At 32.5% G+C, this 24,520-nt stretch overlaps 2 protein-coding genes across 4 annotated transcripts in view; one reads left to right on the forward strand and one right to left on the reverse strand.

Annotated features, from left to right (window-relative positions):
* The window catches only part of LOC100377714 (arginyl-tRNA--protein transferase 1-like), a 29,775-nt gene extending 27,662 nt beyond the window's left edge, over nt 1–2,113 (reverse strand). For all 3 annotated transcript variants that reach the window (XM_085505637.1, XM_085505636.1, XM_085505635.1), the window contains exon 1: nt 1,630–2,113. In XM_085505637.1, coding sequence (XP_085361763.1) covers nt 1,630–1,717 — 88 coding nt within the window. In that variant the 5' untranslated portion in view covers nt 1,718–2,113. The remainder of the gene's footprint in view (nt 1–1,629) is intronic.
* A 49-nt stretch (nt 2,114–2,162) lies between these two features.
* The window catches only part of LOC100377862 (brefeldin A-inhibited guanine nucleotide-exchange protein 3-like), a 44,200-nt gene continuing 21,842 nt past the window's right edge, over nt 2,163–24,520 (forward strand). The window contains exons 1-9 of the mRNA XM_085505577.1: nt 2,163–2,267; nt 2,356–2,656; nt 13,086–13,219; nt 14,190–14,324; nt 16,080–16,148; nt 18,818–18,937; nt 20,969–21,011; nt 21,129–21,216; nt 23,984–24,100. Coding sequence (XP_085361703.1) covers nt 2,572–2,656; nt 13,086–13,219; nt 14,190–14,324; nt 16,080–16,148; nt 18,818–18,937; nt 20,969–21,011; nt 21,129–21,216; nt 23,984–24,100 — 791 coding nt within the window. The 5' untranslated portion in view covers nt 2,163–2,267; nt 2,356–2,571. The remainder of the gene's footprint in view (nt 2,268–2,355; nt 2,657–13,085; nt 13,220–14,189; nt 14,325–16,079; nt 16,149–18,817; nt 18,938–20,968; nt 21,012–21,128; nt 21,217–23,983; nt 24,101–24,520) is intronic.

Consider the following 24,520-nt stretch of genomic DNA (forward strand, 5'->3'; position numbering starts at 1 on the left):
CTGATAAGTAAAATCCGCGAAATTAAATCAATGTCAACATGTAAAATAACAACAGAAGTCATTGCTTTTCTGCCAAGTCCATGAACGTAGGGCCCAGTTAAATTGCTCAAAGCATCAAAATAGTGAAATTAAACACCCATGAGATTAAATGGTTTCACAGTAGTATCTTTAGCAGATTTGAAGAAATGTTCACTTGCTTTTAATTAGCACATATAGCTATAGCGAAATAAGCGAAGAATTAAGCTTTATACATTGTACATTACCTAGAAGCACAAATACAATACAATACGTTAATTGGTATCACAAACAAAACCTTACATTTAGTTTGAACAGTGGTGCCACATTTTTTTGGAGGGTTATTATACATAAACCCAAACCCGGTATGGGAAAGGGTATTTGAAGTATGTGATACTTTTTCCAACATCCATTTGCAGTAAAGTCTCAAAAGCATTGGGGCAGCAATTTAGCTGGCAAACCACTTCATAAATTGGCACAACTCATGTTTTCAAACTTATTGGCAGCACCGAGTGGTCTCGCCCACTCTAGATAGAAATGCTTATGCATGAATAAGTCAACTATACAATCAAATCCAAAGTTAACAGCCAATTCATGAGTAAGTTTGCCAACTTGCTGCCCCAATATTATTGATTCTAATAACATTACATGACACCCATGGATAGTGGCACAATTTGTAGTTTGATACTGCAGGTGAACAGAGCTTGGTGAATAAAAATGAACTGAAAATGATGCAACAATGATAGCTGTATGAAGAATGTACATAAATGGCTTTACAAATGTACCTATCAGTCTATCGGTAATACTACAATTTTTTTTGTCAGTAACATTTAAATAAAATAATTATTAAATTATTAGTGTATGGTTGTTAGAAAGTACAGTGAATAACAAATAAATAAATAGGAATGCAGCAAGTATGTACTGTGGAATACTTTATTTTTACTGGCTTTTTGGGCGTTTTGTATGGAATTTATTTTCACTATTTTTTGATGAGTTTAATGTGAAATATAGGAAAAAAAGTATATTCGCTGGATTTTATTTTCACGGAATCATCCCTTCAGCGAAAATAAAGTATTCTACAGTATTTCATTCATTTCAAAAGCCTGTTGTACACTGCACTGAAAAACATACTAGTATTACAGAGTTAATTCTCTAGGCCAATATTTGAAGAAAAAAACTGTTTTGAATCTGAATATTTGTTTCTGTTTTTGCAACGTCCTGTTGTTGGATAAATGGTAATAAAGGTTACGTCTTAGCCAAGATCTGATTGCAGATTTTATATTTTTATTTCCTTGTTTTGTTTCAACCACAGGGACTGTGTTTTTTGTTTGTTTACGTCTTTGAGTACAATGTATCCATTATCATTCATTCCAACTGAAAAATAAACAATAAATATTTCCCCCGGCCACTATAGACTCAGACTGTCTATTTATAGTTCATTAGTTGTCAAAAAAGAGAAGTGTCACATGAAGATTCAGCCACAGTCCGACTGTGAACGGCCTTTCGGGCGATTCCACTCGGTTTTAAAGTTAATTTTTGTGAGATTTATAAGCAGACATAAAATGCAAACTACAACAGATTATTGTGCGAAAAATTACGTTTCTGTTATCTTACCACGTGAATAATTAGAATCTTTCGATCCACAGTAACCACACCGATGTCCATCATGTTCAGTAAAATATTCAACAACACTTGTCGCCATGTTAAATTTTACCCACAATTCCTTAGTCCCGGCTTTCCCCAAGATCGTAGATTGTTCAATGGTTTTTGACGAAGGAAGCACAAGCCTCAAAGGACAAGGTACGAATCTAATATTTACTTTCCGATTGATTCGTACCTTGCCCCGCACAGTACTCGTCGAAAAAGGAATAAAATTCGAATAAATTGTTGTTCTCGTATTCTTTTTTTAGCCATGTTATGCAAACTACCAACGGTCGATACAAATATATCCGCCGAATTCATATCAGTACAAATATTTCGCACACTGCTTCACTTCGTTGTGTCGTCACCGGAAGCGCTGTCCCAGCACAAACCTGTGTCATATGACGCCTTACGGTGTAGAAGACGCCGAACTGCAGCGTCAATGGCTTCACTTCGGATGTTGCGGGGAAAGTTAATGCATTTACCAAGTCGCGAGCCAGGGCGATAGATCTCGCGTGATTTGCTTCAGCTGCTCTAATATTGACCTGAGGGATGATATGTCGATAACGCTTGGTTATTTTGGGCAGCATATTTATCTCTCTCTTGTTTTGGTATGGTTAAATAATAGCGTATAATTTAATTCTTAATCTTCGTGTTGAAGTACACAGCTCGATATTTATAGGTTTTTGTTTATTTCAGATGTTTTGGGTATTGCGAGCATCTTCCGGTTTATTCGCTGTCGGTACTCTCGCTTTCTCTCGACGTCAATTTCTCATTTTGTGAATGGATGTCGGGATTTAAATCTCACTGTGACATCAATCAACATGGCTAACGACCAGTACACGTAGGCACCAGTATATATGCTATTAAAAATGTTTCAATCGCGGGTAGCTGAATAAAAGTACGTCTGTTATAATGGAGGATATTTTCACCCAGCTGGCGAAAGATGCCACGGGAAGCAAGCACAGACTCCTGAGGGAGGCGTGTACCATAGCCTGTGGTAAGTTGGACCTAAACGTAGTTTTCATTTTTCTCACGCTTAGGCAAATATAACATTTAATTTTATTGTATTAACACGTAATTAACAATTTGGAATATTTTGTTTTGACTTTTTAAATCTATTTTCACAATTTTATTTATTTTCTTTAAAAAAATTGTGTGTCGTATATTATTTTCTATGAATAGATCTTACATGTCAACTCTACGTGGTTATTTAAAGCTATGAATGTTTATCACAATGGCTTCATCTAGTTTGAATTTTAAATTCATGATTTTAATAGATAATCTGTCATAATTAATGAGTTTGCTTCTTTATTCTAAACAAAAACTCTTTCTTTACTTAATTAAAATGCTTTAATCGCTTTTTAATATCACTCTGTTGTTTTGATAGTTTCCAAAAATTGGCTTTAGACTGTTGACTTCTACTGAAACAATTAATGATGGACATTATTCAACACCACTGCTATCATATATGATAAAATATATGCACAAGTAAAAATTACATGATTCGTGTGAACTTTTTTGAATGTTAGTAAATGTGTTAATTGCGAACACAAAAAGATAGCAAACATTTCTTATATACATTTGTACATCATAATGTGATTTATGTCATTTTTAGTCCCCGTTCGGATGCAGTCCGAAAACGGGGACTTATGTTTTGACCTCCGTGTGTGTGTGCGTGTGTGCGTGCGTCTGTGCGTGCGTGCGTCCGGACCTGTATCTTAGAAATGCCTGGACCAATCACAATCAAGCTTCACACATACATCATACATGATATTATACATATGCACGTCAATTTGTTTCACAATCTGATTCAAGATGGCCGAATGGCGGCCATTTTTGTGCTAATAATCATCAAAATCAAGTATGTCTCGGCTGTTTACAGATGAAGTTTGTTCAAACTTGGTATATACATTAGACATTATAGGACCTTGTTGCACATCATTTTGTTTTACGATCTGATTAAAGATGGCCAAATGGCGGCCATTTTTGTGTTAAAAAATCCTAAAAATCAACCATTTCTCAGCTGTTTACAGATGGATTTTGTTCAAACTTGGTATATACATTAGACATTATGGGACCTTGATGCAAATAATTTTGTTTTTCAGATAAGATTCAAAATGGCCGACTGGTGGCCATTTTGTATTAATGAATGGTTCTCGTGCCATATCTCTGACTTGCTTTCACTGATTATGTTCAAATTTTAAATATTCATTATACATCATGTCATAGATAGACAGATATATTGGTTTGACAATCCTATTCAAAATGGCCAAATGGTGGCCTTTTTTGTGCTAAACAATCATCAAATATCAAGCATTTCTGGCATTTATGGATGGATTTCGTTCAAACTTGGTACATATATTAGACATTACATATATTAGACATGTCTGGCTGCCATTTTGTTTTAATGAATGGGCTTCTAGACCCATATCTCCGACTTGTTTTGACTGATAATATTTTCAAATTATAAATATTCATTATAAATCATGTCTTAGATAAACAGATATATTGGTTTGACTATTCTATTCAAAATGGCCGAATGGTGGTCATTTTTGTGCTAAAAAATCATCAAATATCAAGCATTTATGGGTGGATTTCATTCAAACTTTTTATTTTTCAGATTGGATTCAAAATGGCTGACTGGCGGCCATTTTGTTTTAATGATTGGGCTTCTAGAGCCATATCTCTTAAATGCTTTGACTTATTATATTTAAATTTTATATATTCGTTATACATCAGGTTATATATATACATGTATTCAAAATGGCTGATTTTGAATGCTGTTCCAGAGCAATATCTCTCAATATGGACAAGTACTTGTTTGACGATCAGATACAAATGTCAATCATTTTAATGTTAAAAAATCATATTCCTGACATGGTTATTGCTATAAACAAAACTATATATCTTAAATTTGATAACTAACTGGGACTGTGCCATGCATGGCTTGTAATATTTATTATTATTTAGTAAATTTTGAACAAAATATTAATTTACAACATTTACAAATGACAGAATAGATGAGCAGCATTCAAGAACATAAATCATAACACAAATAGTAATCGTATAATTTAGGCTTCCGGTCGCCAATAATGAATTACCCGATATTTTTAGATTTTCTCCTATAAATGATGTTACTTTCACCATGTTAGCTAATATAAATAATTTCAAACTAAAAACAGTAAACTACTTTTATTTTGCGAGACACGAATTTTCATAAATTTTTCAAGTCAGAGAAAATCATAAAATTTTGTTGTAATGAAAATTTTTTTGGGATTCAGTGACTCTAGAAAAATTTTGCTTTCATGAATGCCATAAGATCCTTGATTTGTGAACATTTCTAGCAATAAAAATTAAACTGTTTAGAGTAAATTAATGTCAGAAATACATGTTCTATGAAATAAATCTGCTACAGTAGCATATTTCAATAAGTCTAAGACATTGTGATTTTTCATATTAATGTTATCTTCTTCCTGTCTGCATTAACGGCCTAAACAGAGTTGGAGGTAGAAATGGCCACTGTGGCTATACTGTAAACATTGGTTTTAAATTTTTGCTAATCAGTGAAATTCACTATTAACTAAATTAAATCCACATAAACCAAGTTTAGAACTCATTTATTTCCCTGCCAAGTTTGTGAACCTAAGACCCAGTGAAATTGTTCAAAACATCAAAATAGTGAAATTGAATGCCAGAGAAAATAAATGCTTTTACAGTAGCTATTTTACCCTAATTGAAAGCCCAGGCACCGGTAATACACTGCATTAGCTAAATATAATACTGAACACATCTAGACACACATGTGTAACAAATAGCATTTGTATCTCACCGATAGTCTGTTTTCCCTATTTTATTTAACCTTCCCTGTTACTACTGTTTCTGGGACAGTATAAGAATGAACTCTTTGAATGCCTTTCACAAAACATGCCCACATTAATTAACAAAGATTAACATCAGATTTATCGCCTCATGGATATTCATGAGGTTGTTTGTTTCAAACGAATCAGTAATCAAAAACTAGAATAGCAATAGGCATATTCATAACTGTTTTGGTGTATTATTTCGCAGTGTCTTTGTGTACATACATGTATAAGTAATAAACTTACCTCAAGGGATTCATAACAAATATGTGGTTGAAAAAACCTTTATCATCTGCAAAAGTTGTACATTTGATCAATTTCATGTTGTGAACAGCATACTACCATTATGTAATTTCCTTTTTTATTAAAATTTTACAATCATGACAAATGCTATACAGGTGAATTGTAATTTTTGATAGAACATTACAATACTGCTTTTTCTGTCTTCCTTCATTTCCCGTAATTGTGGCCATACCACATTTGCTCTATTGCAGTACTGTTAGTAGCCCATTATTACCAGGCCCCATATGTCTATATGGTTAAAACACCCAACATAAAATAATTTTGCAATTTTTAGTTTAGCACTTTTAATGGAGTTAATGGAGTAAAAACAGTGAAATGAATGTTTACCAACTTGATACTGTAGAATACTTTATTTTCGCTTTGAATTTATTTTCGCTATTTTCGCTGAAAGGATGATTCCGTGAAAATAAAATCCAGCGAATATACATTTTTTCCTATATTTCTATATAAACTCATCAAAAATCAGTGAAAATATATTCCACAGAAAATGTCCAAAAAGCTTTTTCATTCAGCGAAAATTAATTCCAGCGAAAATAAAGTATTCCACAGTATATAAACACAGAATTATTCAAAAACAAGAAAAGTTCTAAATCAGATAATATTTTTATCTAAAAAGTTATGAAAAATGCAAGGCATTCAAGCTGGAGCATACTGCTGCTACAGTGTTGGGTATAGCTTCAAAATTACCGGAATATTTGACTCTAGGAATTATTACTGGGGGACTATTCCAATATTATAGACATATGTATAATTACAAGATAAGATCTTTATTTGAATATCTAAAACATTTTTTTATGTGTGGGAAAGCTTTCACGTTAGAGATCTCGGCGCGTGCAGAGACTCGGGACCGAGTGGGCACGTGCCAAAAAGAACTCTACCTCGGTCCTGATAGATGCTTGGGACCAAAACATAAGCTGATTCATACTAGTATGAAATGACGATGACAGGAAAAACAGATATACTAGTATATAGTCGGATGCTGTAGTAATGAATGAAATGAATGCAAACCGTCGTCAGCGAGTGACGCATATTTATGTGCTGCTGCAACCGCTATTTTCTTGCAACTACATTGACGTGAAAAAAATAATTGTTTCGAATCTTCTTTGCCGTTCATGTGCACGATGGCTCGTAATAAACACCATAGTAACAAATGGATATAATTTCACTATAGCAATTATTATTATCATCATATGCGTATTGTTTCCCATGTTTGGGCCAAATAACAGATGGGTTCCGAATAACGTGAACGCAACTGCTGTAATCCTTCTGCAAACACAAAAAATTACAAATTTTGGCACGTGCCAAGATCCCGTCGCGTGAACGTAGTAATTCACTAATGCAAACTTGGCTAGATATTATTGAGTGACATACATGCAGGATAAAATCATCATCAATAATAAACGCCAACACAAAGTATCATATCTGTATTCTTAGGTTGTTTTGTGTGGAAAAGTATAAATTGAGAATTTTATAATGGCATATTCAAACACCACTTCAAGTATACTGTTTCTCAATTTGTATTGAGACTTCCTTTGTACATGACAAAGACATATGACAATTATAAACATAATGACATTTGATTTACAATAACAGTTATATCCAATATATTGTTTGATGGACATATAAATGTTATATTACATTGAAACATTAAAGATATTTTCATCAAGTTTGTCTATATATTTGCATTTTAATAATTTAGAAAAGTGGCATTATTCAAAGTTAATAAATATTCATGATATATTGATGTCAGTAACGCCAGTCTATGTTGCATGTAGATTATTCAAAGATCAACAAAATTTGGGGGCTGTATTATTAGCAAGAAATTAATAATTTTATTAAAACTTTTATTATATTATGAGGTTATTACGAGGATATTGCAAAGTATGCACGAAGAAAGTAAGGTATATCGACCGACACGCAGCGGAGGTCGATGCTACTGCATAGTGTCTGAATGCATACTTTGAGGTTTCCTCGTAATAACCTTATTATTATACATCTTTTCCTTCCAAGGATACATCATGGGAATGCTGAAATCAAAAAAGTTTAGAAAAGATGTAGCAAACTTCTTTGTGTTGAGTCCGGTCAAAACCTCTGTGTAGCCATGTTTGTTTTTATTATTAGAGGACACTTACGCGCATAATCATTCCATATTTGGAATTTGCATTTCATAAAATGGTAGAATGAAATTACGGCACACAGTAACTTATGACATTACGATGACAGATGTATTATTAAATTTGATAATATTATATATTTGATATATCGGGTAACTTAAAAAAATGATCCATTGGATTTTCATCAACATATGAGGATGATATTTTTGTCAACATTAGATGATATATTCAATATATAACTTGAATTATGATGATGTATTATGTTTTTGGCAATATTTGAAAAAGATATTTGCATCAAAATTTGATGATATATTTGATATATCAGTATAGTAATTAGTATATAGTGTACCTTAATCAGGGATTGCGTTAAGCCCATATTTTGCTTCCCGGACTCCAATTATTGAAAAGAGACCTAGTCTTGCCGAGACACTAGCGCAAACCCTGCCTTAATGTTCTTTTTTGGGGTTCCAAATTTGTTTCATTATTAGGCAAGGCTTAAACACTTTGGCTAATAAGGTTATTACTGGAGTAATGATTTTATTAATTGTACATTATTTATCTATGTCATTATTGTACCTGCTTATTTAGATGAACATCTGTTGTAACTAGAAGTCTATTTTAATCAAGAAACTACACATAGAGAAACATTTGTCCTTAAACTGATAGTTGCTATGTGACTGGGAAAACTAAATTTTTAGTATATTTTGATACTGGGAATGATTATAGTTGAGGGATAAATATTTGTATTTATTTATTTTAGTGACTACAATCTTTGCAATCATTTGTTTAAAGTTGTAGTATGAAATGAACAATTATTAATTTTGTTGTTTGGCACTGTATGTCCATGAATTGTCATGAAATGAGAAAACACTGTTTTTGTAATGTGTAACTTTGTATTTGTGTGAGGAAACAGTGAAAGCTCTAATACATAGTTGCACTGATTGTGACAATTCGTAACAGTGTATCAACATTTTAACTTTCCACCAAATGAATACAATTGTGTTCTGCTTATGATAAAATAAAATCATATTCCAAATTGTGTTATGCTGTATCAAAGAACAAAAATAAAAATGCGTTTTCTCATCCATATTGCATCTAATTTGTTGGTATATCTTAATTTCACACTATAGTCGTTACACTTAACAATTACACATCTTACCGGTATGTTGTACTACACAAATTACAAAATGACCTGTAAAACTCAAATACACTATTTACAAAATTCAGTGTCTCTTGAACTGCCATGGGTTGATCAGGCCATATTGCTTCTTGGGATAGGAGTCATAATTGATGATTGAGTATCGGTTTTACAATGCATCTTCTGTCTTCCAAATGCCGAAATATAAAATCGACCCTTGTGTTACACCTGCAATGCAGGATTTGCATATTCTAATGGCGACCAGCTCTGTGAAGGTTCTGTACCTTCCTGCTTAACACTTTTCTTTTTACCAGATAATTCCACATAATTTCTTCCATTTTTTTCAAAAATGTTGATCTGAAAACCTGTTACATTATGTCAATTAGCAAATAAATTTGGAACATTACATACAAATTTGAACAACATTGCACTATAACATCTGTGGAAAAATGAATGCTTTTAAGGGGTTAAGTTAAGGTCAAGTAGAAATTTGGAGCAATCTTCATAAGGCCAGGAAACAAAAATTCTCTGTTTCTCGTTTCATGTAAATTTTAAAATGAGGCGATTTTGAATACTGAACTAAAATGGGGGAAAATTTGAGACAAGTGCAAGTACAAGCACATTTTGGAATGCTTTGAAAGGAAAAAAATGATGAAAATGATGCGTGCGGAAGCGAGAAACAGAGATATTTTTTTTTTCAGCCTAAACTACCTACCATAGACCAGACTAGCTTACAGAACATTATAAATTCACAAGCGTATCAAGCAAGATATAATCTGCATCACCACACTATTTGTTCAAATTTACTTATTACAAGAACCAGATTTGTATATTTGTCTAATGTTCTTAGTAATTTACTCTTCGCAGTGTGTACAGGTGGTGTTCTTTCTTATTTTATATTAATTTGAAAATCAATATGTGTGTGAGCAAACCCAGATGTTCTTTGTATGAAAATAGAACTCAGCATATGGGGGTATATTCATACCAACTATAAAGACATGTTTTGTTGACTTGTCCATGTGGCAGTTCATTAGTGGTTTAAATTTGTGTTTAGCTTACATGCCTGTATACTTCCCAGTATTGGAAATTTATTAAAATTGTGTACCGGGTACCAGACAAGGCTCACCAGACACCAGAGCAGATGTCTTTCAAATGTCACCACCCCAGCCAGAAAGGTACTAGGTCTGCATTAAAAATTAGTGTGTTCCAATTTCAAGTAATGACACCAGGTCACTTTGTTTAGCAACAGTCCTCACTTTCATCTTGATTTTCAGATTGCTATGGCATACACCTTATTTTCTTCTAGTGTGTGCTCCCATATTTGACATTCACCTAAAGGACTGCAAAATTGGTAGCTGAATTGAAGTACTAGAAATTCACATAAAATTAAAAATATCTCTATTCAATAGATTATGGTTTGTTCTTCTCAAAAGTGAGTTGGTTATTTCTATGTTTTCACAATTGACCAAAACATTAATGGCTCCATTGAAAAAAAAAAATTACTTTTGAGCCCTCTGTATTGAAAAGACATTGGATGAGAATTTCGTTTTCACAATTTAAATTGTGGCATTCGAGACTCATCCAATCGAGTACAAGTAGTTGTAAGGGTGAATTTTTTGAATAAAGTGTTAAAGTTCCAGTTTATTCCCAGTTGTTCTTTGATTTTGATAACCATACCATAGCCAAGATATAATCATGATGATATTGACAGCCCTATTTACAATTCCATGATTATATATAAGATAAGATAAGATAAGATAAGATAATTCTTTATTACAACCTTATAGAATGAATTACATATCTATTTTGGTTTATGAAATGCAATAAAGGTGTTAAAATAAACATAACAAGTTAGATATCTAAAATCTACTACTATATATATAAATCCAATGAATGAATGAATTAATAGTTTTTAGCTGACATACAAAGTACATGTACTAGTATTTGCAAATATCATAAATCTACATGAGGTAAAAGCACAGCAGGTACAAGTAAAAATTGGTTTTACAATGAATTGTGAAATACTAGTTCAATCAGAAACATGGAGGGGAGTCTAATGATACTTCAGCATATGCAGCCTTTTTTTTTTTTTTAACCAGACACCGCTTGTTTTAACGTGAGTCAAATGCTGCATTAGTGCTTTGGTATCAGATATTCAGTGAAATCCACTACCTGTATAACACTGATGATGTTGATTCCACTGTATTCACGTAGGCAGACTAGAGATACAGCATGTACTATTAATGGTTACATGCATTCTATAATGAAAATTACTGACACATGAATGTGTAGACTGGAATTTGTCTGCTTGCTGAAGTCTCCTACAGTCATGCATAGCATTGATGCACAGTGAAGCAGAGGTTAAAAAATAGTTATCCTACTACTAATTCCATAACCAAACTACTCATTTTAAAATGACGCAACTCAGTTAACCAATGAAAATAGTCATTTGATCGTCTGATTTTTACATTAATTGAACTACTAAAGCTTTTGCTGCTGAAAACGAGCAAATACTTGATCAAAATATCTTTTCCTAGCCTACATGTACATGTCAGTAAATATTCAGCACCGGTGTTAACCTTGTATTTGATTCATTAGTGAAAGTGTTGTCATTGTACATGTATGTTGTCGGTCATCTAGGAGGGAGGGCCATCATTAATTCCCAGTGTGTTGCATTTAAACCGACCAATGAGTGTGTTTTATTTTATTTTTTAACATTTATATGGCCATGCAATAAAACAAACTGACCATCCATGCCGTGTATTTATTTCAGAGTGCCCAAATGACCACAGAAACTACACAGATTCTATTTTAATGACAAATTTCATCACACAGACAAATATTTCACAAGTTATTTTTGTGAAACCATCGTACTATGATATATGTTAAAATTAATTTAAAATTTTCCATCACCATGGCAGAGATCTTACAACACTGGTCAGTAACCAATAAAATGTACATGTAATGTTAGTATAAAAGAATAAACATGAATTTATTGAGTATAATCATATTTAGGCATATTTCATGTTTATTTTAACGCAGTATTTAAATAACGTAATATACATTTTGAATTAAACATATTAATACTTGTTGATGGGGGTGCGGGGCATGAATGAACATGATTTAATATGGAAAATAAGTTAGCTCTGGTATTAAGTACTTCTAACACATTTCATCAATTCATGTAGCTAATAATCTATACGTGTCATTTTAAAATGATTATATTTGTATCAAATTGAATGTAATTATTATATTTCATTTAATTCAGACTTATATTGACAGAGTTGGCAACAGATGTAGTTTCATGATCAATAACAAATTTCAAATCAAAAAGTTTGAAATGTTTTAATGGTATTTGATGGACATGCTGGTTGACACATGACTAATAGTCATAGTAACCTCTCATCCCCAAACTTTGTCTTTAAAAAATGTACTGTGTGTAGTGTATAACTGATGTAGATAGTCAGCTCTGTCAATCCCCATCTGTCTCCATAATTAATAAAACACTGGATACAAATTACATGTGTGCATATACCAAGTATTGTAAGATTAATATTTTCAGACTTAATGAGACATGTATGTTGTACATGTAATAGGTGATTTTCTCTTCATTGTGAGATCTTTTGTATTTACTGAAAGACACGGACCTAACATTTGCCACAATGAACAAATGATTTGATGTAGAACTTCAATTTAATATTTCATAGCTCAATGTCAAAATGCCGATATTTCAGAGGGGAATATTGCATTGATATATCTTTACATCATCAAAATTGACCATCATTAAATGTTTATAACCTATTATTAATCATGGGAATACCCCTAAAATACTTTTGGCTATGTTTGTTTTTTGCAGAGTGCAGAGTATTATAATTATTGCCATTTATTGCGCGATTAACGTTATCGCGAACATCCCCGTCTTTGCCCTGTTGTCCTGCAATAATAGACAATACATCATCCTTTATTTCCATAAATATATCTCACATCAATATGTCTGTTATTGTTTTCTAGATACACTTGATGCTCAGAATATTGCAAAGACAGTGCCAACATTTCAACTTCGAGAGATTTGTCTAGAACCAATAAAGTTGGCTTTTGAATCCAAAAATAATAAAATAGCCAGCTTTGCTTTAGGAGGGTTACAGGTGAGTTGTTTTACATTTAATAACTGATAGTTATCTTTTTTTTGTTGACCAGATGCAATATGGTTGACTGGCAGCCATTTTGGTCATTAAAAGAAAAAGTATTTGGTCCACAATATAGCAGAGAGTATTTTGTATTGTTTGGTACATGTAATTGTAATTTTATCCACTGGTGGTAATTTGTGTCCTCATACACATGTAACTATTATGGCTATTTTGCTCAATTCAAAAACAGTGTGGGGTTATGATTCGTGACTTTGTTATATCCAAGTAAGAAATGCCAGGCTATGCAAACAAATCAATCACAAGAAACGTATATGTGAGTAATAAACAAGTAGAGTAGTTTATTACGTCAATAAAGTACACCCACTGATATACCGGAGAATTTACCATAAAGTAATATGTAAGCAAACGTTAAACACAACAACGCAGTAAAGACTGGCGCTAAAATACTTGCATGTCCTATTTATGGGCTCGGTAGGATACTGAACACTAGGCGGGAATGTCCCTAATTGGTCGAAAGTTAAAATTATAGAAATAAGTAACAAAGGGATGTTTTCTATCACGTTCGCATTTGTTTGAACAACATGTCTATTTATAGACATGGTTTAAAGCAAAAAATTGTACATGTATCAAATATATAAAGTACTCAAAACAATATTTAAAAAAACTTTGATAATACAATAAGTGTTTTCAAATGATAACGATCAAAATGCTTAACAGGTTCTAATATTATCCTACTGTTTGGGGTTAAGGGTCTGCACAAAGAAAAATTAGAAGAAGAAAAAGTACTTTATCAACCTTGGAAAAAATCACTAAACAGTTTCATATTTAAAAAATAATGAAATTAACAGTTCTACCATTTCCTTCCTCAAAATACACATATATTGTTACACTTAAAGACAGAAGTTTTCATCAGAGCATACATGTATTTGTAATTAGTTTGAAATTTGAATATTATGTTACTTTTCAGAAATTAACTACAGATGAAAGATTCAAGTCAAACCTAAGTGAAGAAAATGAAGAAAATCAGATGACATCACAAATATTGAACACCATTTCCATGATGCCTAGTTTACATGATGACTTGCAATTAGATATTTTAAAGGTAATTTTATAATTGTAATATTTCGATATTTGAAAAAGAACATTTTTCCTTCCAAGATTTGGTGACTTGATTTTCAAATTTTTAGATATTTTTCTATGATTTTGGGGGAGATATTTGATAAAAAGGACATGATTTCTTCATTGGCAACAGATCTTGATCAAAATAAGTCTGAAAAAACATTGTATTGTAGCTGCATGGAATAATATCAGTTTTAAAGGATGTTACCAAGCATTAAGTCTACCAGTAGTAATTATTTACAGTAAGCTGCTTTCATTTTATGTTTTGTGAGTCACTGAAAATCATGAAATTTTGTAGTTGTGAAAATATCTGTGGGGTCCTATGACAAAGAGTGGCAGTGACTTTCGCAAAATTTTGTTTTCATGAATCACATAAATCATCAAATCCTCTAAAAATTTATCAGGGATTTTGATCCAAACTACTGAAATTGCCTTACAGCATACTAAAATGCTGATGTTGTCAATTCTACACAATAGTATATAGTATAAATTGAATTGATTGTATAAATGCTTGCTGTCTGTCGCAATAGTAGAACTTCTGCTAACATGTGTAATATAATTTGCTAGAAAAAATATAATGTTGTTAATATTGTTATAAAAATATAACCTGTTTTATTTACCACTAGTTAAGTTTTAGCATTATACAATAAAATTAGTAATATTGACATTTCAGTTTATGCCCAGAGATTCTTTTCATATGTATATAGTATAACTACAGACCGTAGTTATTTACAGATTGTCTGAATTGGGCAAAGGCAACAGATGTTTGGTCTTGTCTACATGTGTCAGATGTTGTGTGTGTATGTACATACATGTATATTCTATGGATTAAAATAGTTAAGTGGTACTAAAAAGCAGGATGGGAATTTTTAATGTTTGTTAATAATAACATTTTCCCCCACAATGCTTTAAGTAAACCCAATATTGTCAGGTCCCATCACTTTTTACCAGTGACTGGTCATGTTTTCAGTTTTGTGAAAATGTGTAATACTTTTCTGTTTGGTGTTCGAAAACCTGTTGTTTGTTATGCTAGTGTGTATGTGTCAAATATTTACAATAGCTATTGAAAAAAATGAAACAAAAATGACATATTTCTGAACATCAACAGATTTTCTAAAACAAAAGCAGAATGTGTTATAGATGTACATTAATATCCCAGCCATATGCATTTAACATGGCAATGCATTGTTGAGTTGTTATTTCTGAACATCAACAGATTTTCTAAAACAAAAGCAGAATGTGTTATAGATGTATATTAATATCCTAGCCATATGCATTTAACATGGCAATGCATTGTTGAGTTGTTATTTCTGAACATCAACAGATTTTCTAAAACAAAAGCAGAATGTGTTATAGATGTATATTAATATCCCAGCCATATGCATTTAACATGGCAATGCATTGTTGAGTTGTTATTTCTGAACATCAACAGATTTTCTAAAACAAAAGCAGAATGTGTTATAGATGTACATTAATATCCCAGCCATATGCATTTAACATGGCAATGCATTGTTGAGTTTAGACTACACCTGGTATGTGACAGACATCAAGATAGATGCAATTCTTAAAAACCTAAAAATACAAATCTGTGTTCAACATAGACCCAGCTAAAAATACTATTCAATGTACCGGTATTTGCATACAACTTTAATGTGAGGTTCAGGAAAGGAAACACAATTTATTTTCTATCAAAAACAACCTGTATATAAATCTTGTTGTGACTTCTGTTTATTTACAGTTTCTTCTAATGATTACCTGTTCTGAAGTATGTGTGATAAATGCGAAAACAGTTATTAAAATAGCAGAGGTAAGAATTACCAGGGGTAAAACCAATCAAATATATGTTGAATAAACTCTGATCTATTCTTGTCTTGAAACAAGTATTACAGCCGTTCTGGAAATTATTCAGACAGTCAGTTCGCAAAATGGTCTTTGCCCTATCTAGACTTGTCGGCGCCACTTGATTGATGGGCATGTGGTATAAAATCTGAATTTGATACATAACGCACCAGTAATGTAAAAACAGCTTTTAGTTTAGCTCAAAACTGTCGCGAAACTGCAGCGCGTCCAATGCCAAGAAACTTTACTTTGAGCCTTCCCGCCAACGACGAGTTCATTAATACCTGGGATTACTCAACACTCGGGAGTTGTTTTGTAAATTGCGCTATGTCAGGTGGACTCAGATGGTTATAACAATTAAAAATAACACTTTAAATGCATATACAACATATAACCTGTTAATGTATGGTAACCAACGTGTGTCGTTTTGAAAACAGCGTTTTACCCGCATCTAGCAAGATAATGAAATGACCCTCAACTGTAGGCGTGCCAATGGCGCCATCAAGTCTAGATTGGAAAAGATATATTGCTAACTGACTGTCCGAATAATTCTCGGCTGTAAAATTGCTAATATTATGCATCAGTCTTTGCATGCAGTGAAAACTGCTTCATTTTTTTGGGAAGAATAAAACTGAAACTGAATTTGTGCCCTCAGAAAGTACTAGATGTGTAAACTTTTGGTTAAGCAATGAGTTAGCTGATAAGAGCATGTCACATGAATTGCTGATGATGAAACAATTGCCAGGCAAATATTTATTTCTAGAAATACCAATGTGAATGAGTGATTCTGTGAAAAAAAATGCTTAATGTTTGTCTTGTTTTTTGGCCACAGAAAACCATTATGGTATCACCATACTTAAACAGTAATGACTTTCTGGTTTACTTATATTACAATTGTATGGATGCAGAAATTGATTGTTTTAAGTCGATCACACATGAACATTCATCGTAAAATGAAAGATATGGCTTCACTGAATCAAACTATCAGTATCGTCGAGAACCAGAGGTCTGCAACGCGCATAGTAGTCTATGGTGACATCATGCCAAGATCCCATTCAAGTCTCATCATGCCAAGAATCCCATTCAAGTCTCATCTCGAGACTGATGCTACGACCTTCTGACATGACATAGGCGGTTTATAATACAATAAAACATGTATTACCACATTCATAGTGAAAAAATGTAATACATCGAAAATGTACAGAAAATATAGTTATCGTAATCCATCATATCGTGAGCAGCTATTTTGATCCACCTGGACATCCCAGTATCCTAGTTACCTTGGGCTTGCGCGTTCGCATTTTTCTGAGCTGGAACGCTTATGTGATGGGATCTTGGTATCATGTCACCGTAGTTGCAAACCCCCAGTAATGTACCTGTGCGAGAACTTAATGAAACAACTGATGGCTCAACAAAATTACTTGACATAGACACCAATTACCGAGATAACAGAATCAATGCAATAAATGAAAAAGATGAAAACATTAACATTAATTATGGATACTTTAATGAAATTAATGTTATGCAGTGAAATTCTCAAAATTATGTACCAGATACCAGGGTATGTAACTTTAAAATTTTACCAGTCTTGCCAGAAAGTAACCAGCCATGCATTAACAATTATTTTAAAATACCGGTACTACTATTTCATGTAAGTACCACAAAACATGTAATTTGAACTTGTTATTCTAAATCTTTTCTTATCAGCCAGGGCCTTGGCATGAAATGTCATCCAATAATATTATTTAGTAAAATTGCATTTTCAAAATTATCATTGAAGCAGACCATTTTTGTAATTTTTAATATTTACCATCCAAACTGAAAAGTCTCAAGCACATAGAAGGCAGTAATTTCAAACAGTAATTTTTGTGATTCCGAGTAAATACAAAGAAATACCCAAATTACTTGATACATGTTGGATATTTCGAATATTTGAGTTATCGGTACATTATGTAACTAAATTCTCAAGAAGTCATATTGTTTCAACTTTCATGCCGTGTTTTGCTCACTCACTTATTTTCAGCTTTGCACTGACGTGTATGAAATCAGTAAAGTTCATGTCAAGAATAAAGTCAAGGCAACACTGACTGGAACACTCAGAAACTTTGCCAAGTTTTATACCTCAGACCTACATGTAAATGAGCCCACTATTTCCCATCATGCCTCAATTGAGCCCCCTTGTTCCCAAGATGGCATGAACAAGGTAATGTCAACCATCAGAGTTACATCACCAATCTAATTCTTTATCCAGTTATGGCATTTCTGCTTGTATAACATGACCTTTGACCCTTATCTTGCATGTGCATTATTGTCATATATTGAGTACGATATTGCTGGATAAAGAAATAGATGGCTGACTTCATTGCTTTGCTGTTAAAATCAGATGCTAAATATTACCATGTACATCACAGTAGTTTGCCCAAATAGACTGAGCTAAAGTTAATAAGAAAAATTATTACATTTGTGTTTCATTCGTTCAGTATGATTCTAAAATCTTGATTCTCTGATGTATTTTGTCATGTTTTCTGCTGTCACATGACATGGTGATGTCATCATGTTTTTAATAGTGAAGTTTGCAGTACTTTACATGTACACTTCCTCCATTTTGATTGTGAGCTTGCTGACTTACTCCCACAGATCTGTACATCTACATTTAAAGCAAGTCACCAAGCTAGCACACATACTGCTGTTAAAGCAACATTAACTCAAATGCTGAGCTCTATCAGTCTTCATCTTAAAGACAGACAAAATCACAGGGTAAGGTATCATGGTGTAACAGTAATTATGTTAAAATGTTGGCATGTAAAGGTCATAATGTTGTCATAAGATTCTCATATTGTAGTCATGTGATTCTTATAAATTTAATTGTATGGTGTCATGTGATAGTCTTGTTTTAATCATATAGGTAGCATGGTATGATCATGTGATAGTCATGTGGTTATGGCATAACCATGTGATAGTCATTTGGTTATCATGGCGTAACCATGTGATAGTCATGTGGTTATCATGGTGTAATCATGTGATAGCCATGCGGTTATCATGGTGTAATCATGTGATCCTCATGTATCTAGCATGGTGTAGATAAATATCACTTTGTCATTGTATACCTTTAGTATTCTTTATATATACTGTTTTACACGAGTTTTTATGAAAAATCTTATTGTGAATGTTGTGAATGATTTCTTTTCTTAGCATGGTGCTTGTCTTTGTGAGAATCATATACTAAATATATTGCATGATTTTAAATGAATCTGAGACATCATTCATTTCATACACATTACATTCAATTCACACATCTTTCCATGTACATCTGTTGCAATATTACAATTTATTCTCTTTCCTACACGTACATTATAATGTTATTTTATGCACCACCTGGATACCTACAATATGTTGAAATCTTGATACTTCTGTCTGTGGTGATTAAGTACATGTACCTTAGTGGTATATAGAATATTAGACTATGGAGCAATAACCTTAGATGGCCACAGAGATTTGTTGAGAATGAGAGCGCCGTGAAACATGTCTTTCTTCTAGTGTTCCATTCTCACTCTACATCACATTGACATTCTAATTACCATGGTTACGTAGATCACAGGGACAGTAGATTACTAGACTACAGACCAATAACCTTAGATGGCCACAGAGATCTTGTTCAGTATGAGAGCGCCATGAAACTCATCTCTCTACTAGTGTTCCATTCTCACTCTACATCACAATGACATTCTAATTACCATGGTTACATAGATCACAGGGACAGTAGATGCAACGACAAAACAAACACAATTATTGTGGCTCTCTTCCTCTGAACTAAATCATGGTGGCCATTTTAATCTAAGATCTATTGCTGAGTGAATGAGAGTGGTATATTTCCTACATGCTACTATTGTCTACCACTGTGAAATGTACTGGTCAGACTGTTACATTGGAAAAGTAAGACCAAATTAACAATATTTGAAACTCTGAAATACTGGAAATCTTGTGCATGACATTTAACAGTGTTTTAAAGTAGTTTGGACTAAACTTATTAATTTGATTACCGTAATTGATTTGATTAAGAATTATATTTTGACGCTATCAATGTAATGTCTAAGAAACATACTAACAGCATTTGACAGCTATACAATATGATATTTTCAAATTTATTGGTGTTTTGGAACAATTATGTGACATATTTCATATCATAATGGTACGTAAATTTTCAGATATAGATAATCTTCTAGATTTTCCAATTTCCATGATTTTCGGAGTATCTCAATCTTGGTGATTATTTTGGCTTCCAAGAACAATAACAGCATCATATTGCAGTTAAACTGTGTTAGTGTGTTCAGAATGCGAAATATAGTTTGATGACCATACATTATTTGTCTGCATTTTGTGAGCAATAGAATGAAATAAAACTGTGGTAAAAGTCAAGGAAATCCACCGATAAATTTTAATGGCAGCCAACAAATTTTAAATTGGATCTTTGTTGAATACTGAAATATTTTTTATACAATTTGTGTTCAAATTCAGTGTTCTCTTCAGGCAAAGTCAAAATAAATATTAATTTTTTTGATGTCAATGTATGACATGCTGCGCAAATGATGACATTTGACTGCATAATTTTGTTAAAAGTCATTGAGTAAGTTGTGTACAACTTAAAGGGAACACTGTTTATACCATCAAATACGTCATACAATTATACCAAAACACCTATAAATCCCAGAATGTGACTTTAAATTTGCTGTAATAGTTAGTGTCTGCATTGTAGTATAACTGTAGAATTATTATTACCCATATTTACAGAATGATGATGCTGATGATATCGTAGCTGAATTCCATACTAATGGTAAGAACAAGAATATTCTATAGCATCTCAACATGGCTTAGTAATTTTCTCAAATTTCAAATACTATATTCTGAATGAAGGTTTTCATTTTATACTTGTTTGATTATTTCATGCTAGGTGCAAGCAGTGGTCCAACTCAGGCACTATGTGAAGATGTTGTAAATCTCTTAGAATATTTTTGCAAGAAATTAGAAAATGCACACAAGTAAGTCAATAATAATATTCTACTTGCCGAGGGGTCTCATGAAAGGGCAGTTTATGTATTGAGCTTGATTAAAAAGTGCATATATACATGGGTTTATTTATAGTATGTTTTCTTTATTCAAACACATCACAGCATTCATGTCCGCATGAATTTTACTCGTTGAAGCAAGTTTTATAGACCTTTAAAGAGGATTGGCAGAGAAATACTTAAAGTCGCAACTTCATACCCCGTCAACATCACCAGTCAGGCTGCCGTCACCCTTTGTATCTCAGTAATTGACGGCCAGTGGGTGTTAAATTGTCTCCTTCAGTCCTTTAACGGCCAATTTTACTTCAAAACTTCCGGCAAAACACATTAGAATTTTTGGGAGCTATCCAACCCCAATTTACTAAGACGAGAGGACACTATAGTTCCCAACTAAATCTAAATTATTAAAAATATTTAAAAAAAAAATTATAGGTTTATTTTGCCAAATGTGATAAAAGGTGATTTCGGCATTGAATAATTTGAATGAAGTAAATTACATCATTGCTCTCATCGCATTTTACAAACTGAAAACAAATCATGCAGCAGATGCCCGATTACATGAATGACTCACAATCAACAATAAATTTCAATGTGTGTGTTTTAATGAAGCTTGTTCATGCCTACCAAGTATAACAATATTTGTATATTACACAATGTTGGGTCTGATTAAAAGTTTATTTTAAAAAATGAAGTTCTAATGTACTGTACATTTATAAGACTTCATGTCTCATGTACATGTACAAGAATTTGTTTCATATTCTGATTCAAGATGGCTGACTGATGGCCATATTTGTTGTAAAAAATGGGTCTCATGCTTGAATTTGTTTTTAACTGGAAATACATGTATAAATACAACACCAGGGTACTGATGCATATCATGCCATTTTATGGTTTGATTCTAAAAGTGCACAAAAATCATGCATTTTCACCAATCCAAAACTGGGACTCAGGTATGACATTCACCTAATACAAATATATTTCTTGCTACACAAGTGCACATACATTTCTCTGTAATCTTACAATGAAAGAGTCATGTCAAGTTGTACATTTTGTATTTTTATATCTACTGTGTTAACCACGGAGGCTCTGTGGTGATTGATGGTTGCGACATGTATTATGTAATTTATGTTTATTAGTTGTACTGTATTAATCCACCATGTACTATGATGATTTATTGTTTGTTGTATGTTTGTTTGTTATAATCATATGATTTCTGTCCTCTAGAAAAAGTGACAAGTTTGAAGATTTGTTATGTTTGTTGCCGTCCGATTTTTTTCTAAAAGGTGTATCAGAAAGGTACAGCCTTGGGTCAATTCATGCACCATTCAGGTGATGGTCTAGCAATATCAGATTCTACGCCTCTCGTCAGATATTTCACTTTTACTTGGAATCTATTTTTGTTTTTCCAGAATGGCAAAATTAGTGAAAATAAATTCCAGCTAAATTAAAACCTTTGGACGCCATAATTTTTCCCGCCAAAAAAATCAGTACAACATTTTGCATATTTTTTAGCGTTCTTAATTTTTTGTTAATTTTGGACCAAATACACATTTTCCATAGACTACATGTCTGGATTAAAGTTTTTGTAAAATCTGAAATATTCCAGCAGATTTATTTTAGCGACTAAAGTTGACTTGGCGTTCAAAGAGTTGAGGTAATTCTTTGTGGATGGTGAATTGAATGAATTGTCTTTTTCTGTGCTCTGTGGGAATAACTACATACTGTGTTTGTGTGGTGCTTTTTAATTTTTTGTATTATATAAACGAATTACTGAAATTGTTTTGATTGCAAGAGAGAGAAATTTTCTTGAATTTTGCAAGTCTTGAATTGAAGTAACTCTTGAATGCAATCAAATCATGAATATTTCTGAAAGGAACATAACGGTTTAATGTATATCTTACTTGATGATAACAACACTCTCATAACTAATGTATCCCAGCATGCATCATACCATATGGTTCTTCACTCATCTATGATCTATCATATTTGATTTGCATACAATTTGGTTATTTTATTTACCATGTTACTGACTCTGACATGCCACGTGTATTAACCCATTCTGTCTCTAAATGTAATACTGTAAAATACTTTATTTTTACTTGAAATTTAATTTCACTGAAGGAATTATTCAGTATAAGCAAAATACAATGACATTACTTTTTTTTCTATATATTACATTCAACTCATCAAAAATCAGTAAAAAAGGATACAAAGCTGCAGCCAAAAAGTCTTGACGAAAATTAATTCAAGCTGAAATAAAGTATTTTACAGTGAACTATTTCACCATGGATACAATGCGAATTCCCAATAATGTTAATTAAATGTCGGGCTATAAAAATGACAATATCCATGTCAATTCTGAGTTTGATTATGATCAGTATTGAATGATTGATATACAACATTGAACAGTGATCGTTACCATGGTAATATGAAGTCTTCAGTGTCAGTACCCAAATCGCTACCTTTAATTATCAATGTGTTAAAACATCAATAGCAATTCAAAACTTATTCCTTTGTTAATAAATGATTTTAATAAATATACTACATGTACATGTAGTAGCAAATCTGGTTACAGTCCAAAGCAGCCTTCACTGTTGCCCATGTATGTGTTGTGCAGATCTACATATAATATTTTACTGGTACAGACTAGACTCTATCATATAGCTTTCTACACAGTATTCCTGTTAGAATCAGTAACATTTTCAGCATAAATAAATGAGTTTAATTATTTTACCAATAGGTTGACTGGGCCACAGAGTCAGCAACTTGTTGTGTTGTATTTGGAGTCTATATTAGCCATCCTGAGCAGTTCATCAGCAGACCTTAAACTTAATGATAAATTCCTGAATCTAGTCTGGTGAGTGTACTTTATAGTGGTAGTTTGAGTAATTTATTATCATGTCAAAAAACATCGAGGTTCAGTGATGAGTGTTCGTGTTTCATATCTCATTTTTTGACTTACTTTTGAACACATATAATACATGTATTTTAATCTTATTTCAATCATAGCGACACCTCATGTTCGAAATAAGTTTTTTGTGCCAATGTATTGAATGTTTGTATGTAGCGCTTTAAAAACTATTTTAATTATCATTAGGCCAGACTTTTTTTATTCCTTAGTTCTCCAGTTTTTATAAGGAAATTTTTTTGAAGAGGGCGAAAAAAAAAAATTAATTTTTTTTTTCCCATTAGATATGTTTGATTTGTGAGTGAGATCATTGATCGGAGAGAAGAAATGAAATAAAATTTTATTCCATGTATAACCTTGTTTTTCATC

Source organism: Saccoglossus kowalevskii, chromosome 11 (genome assembly GCF_978046115.1).
Source record: "Saccoglossus kowalevskii chromosome 11, keSacKowa6.1, whole genome shotgun sequence".
NCBI classification, from domain to species: domain Eukaryota; kingdom Metazoa; phylum Hemichordata; class Enteropneusta; family Harrimaniidae; genus Saccoglossus; species Saccoglossus kowalevskii.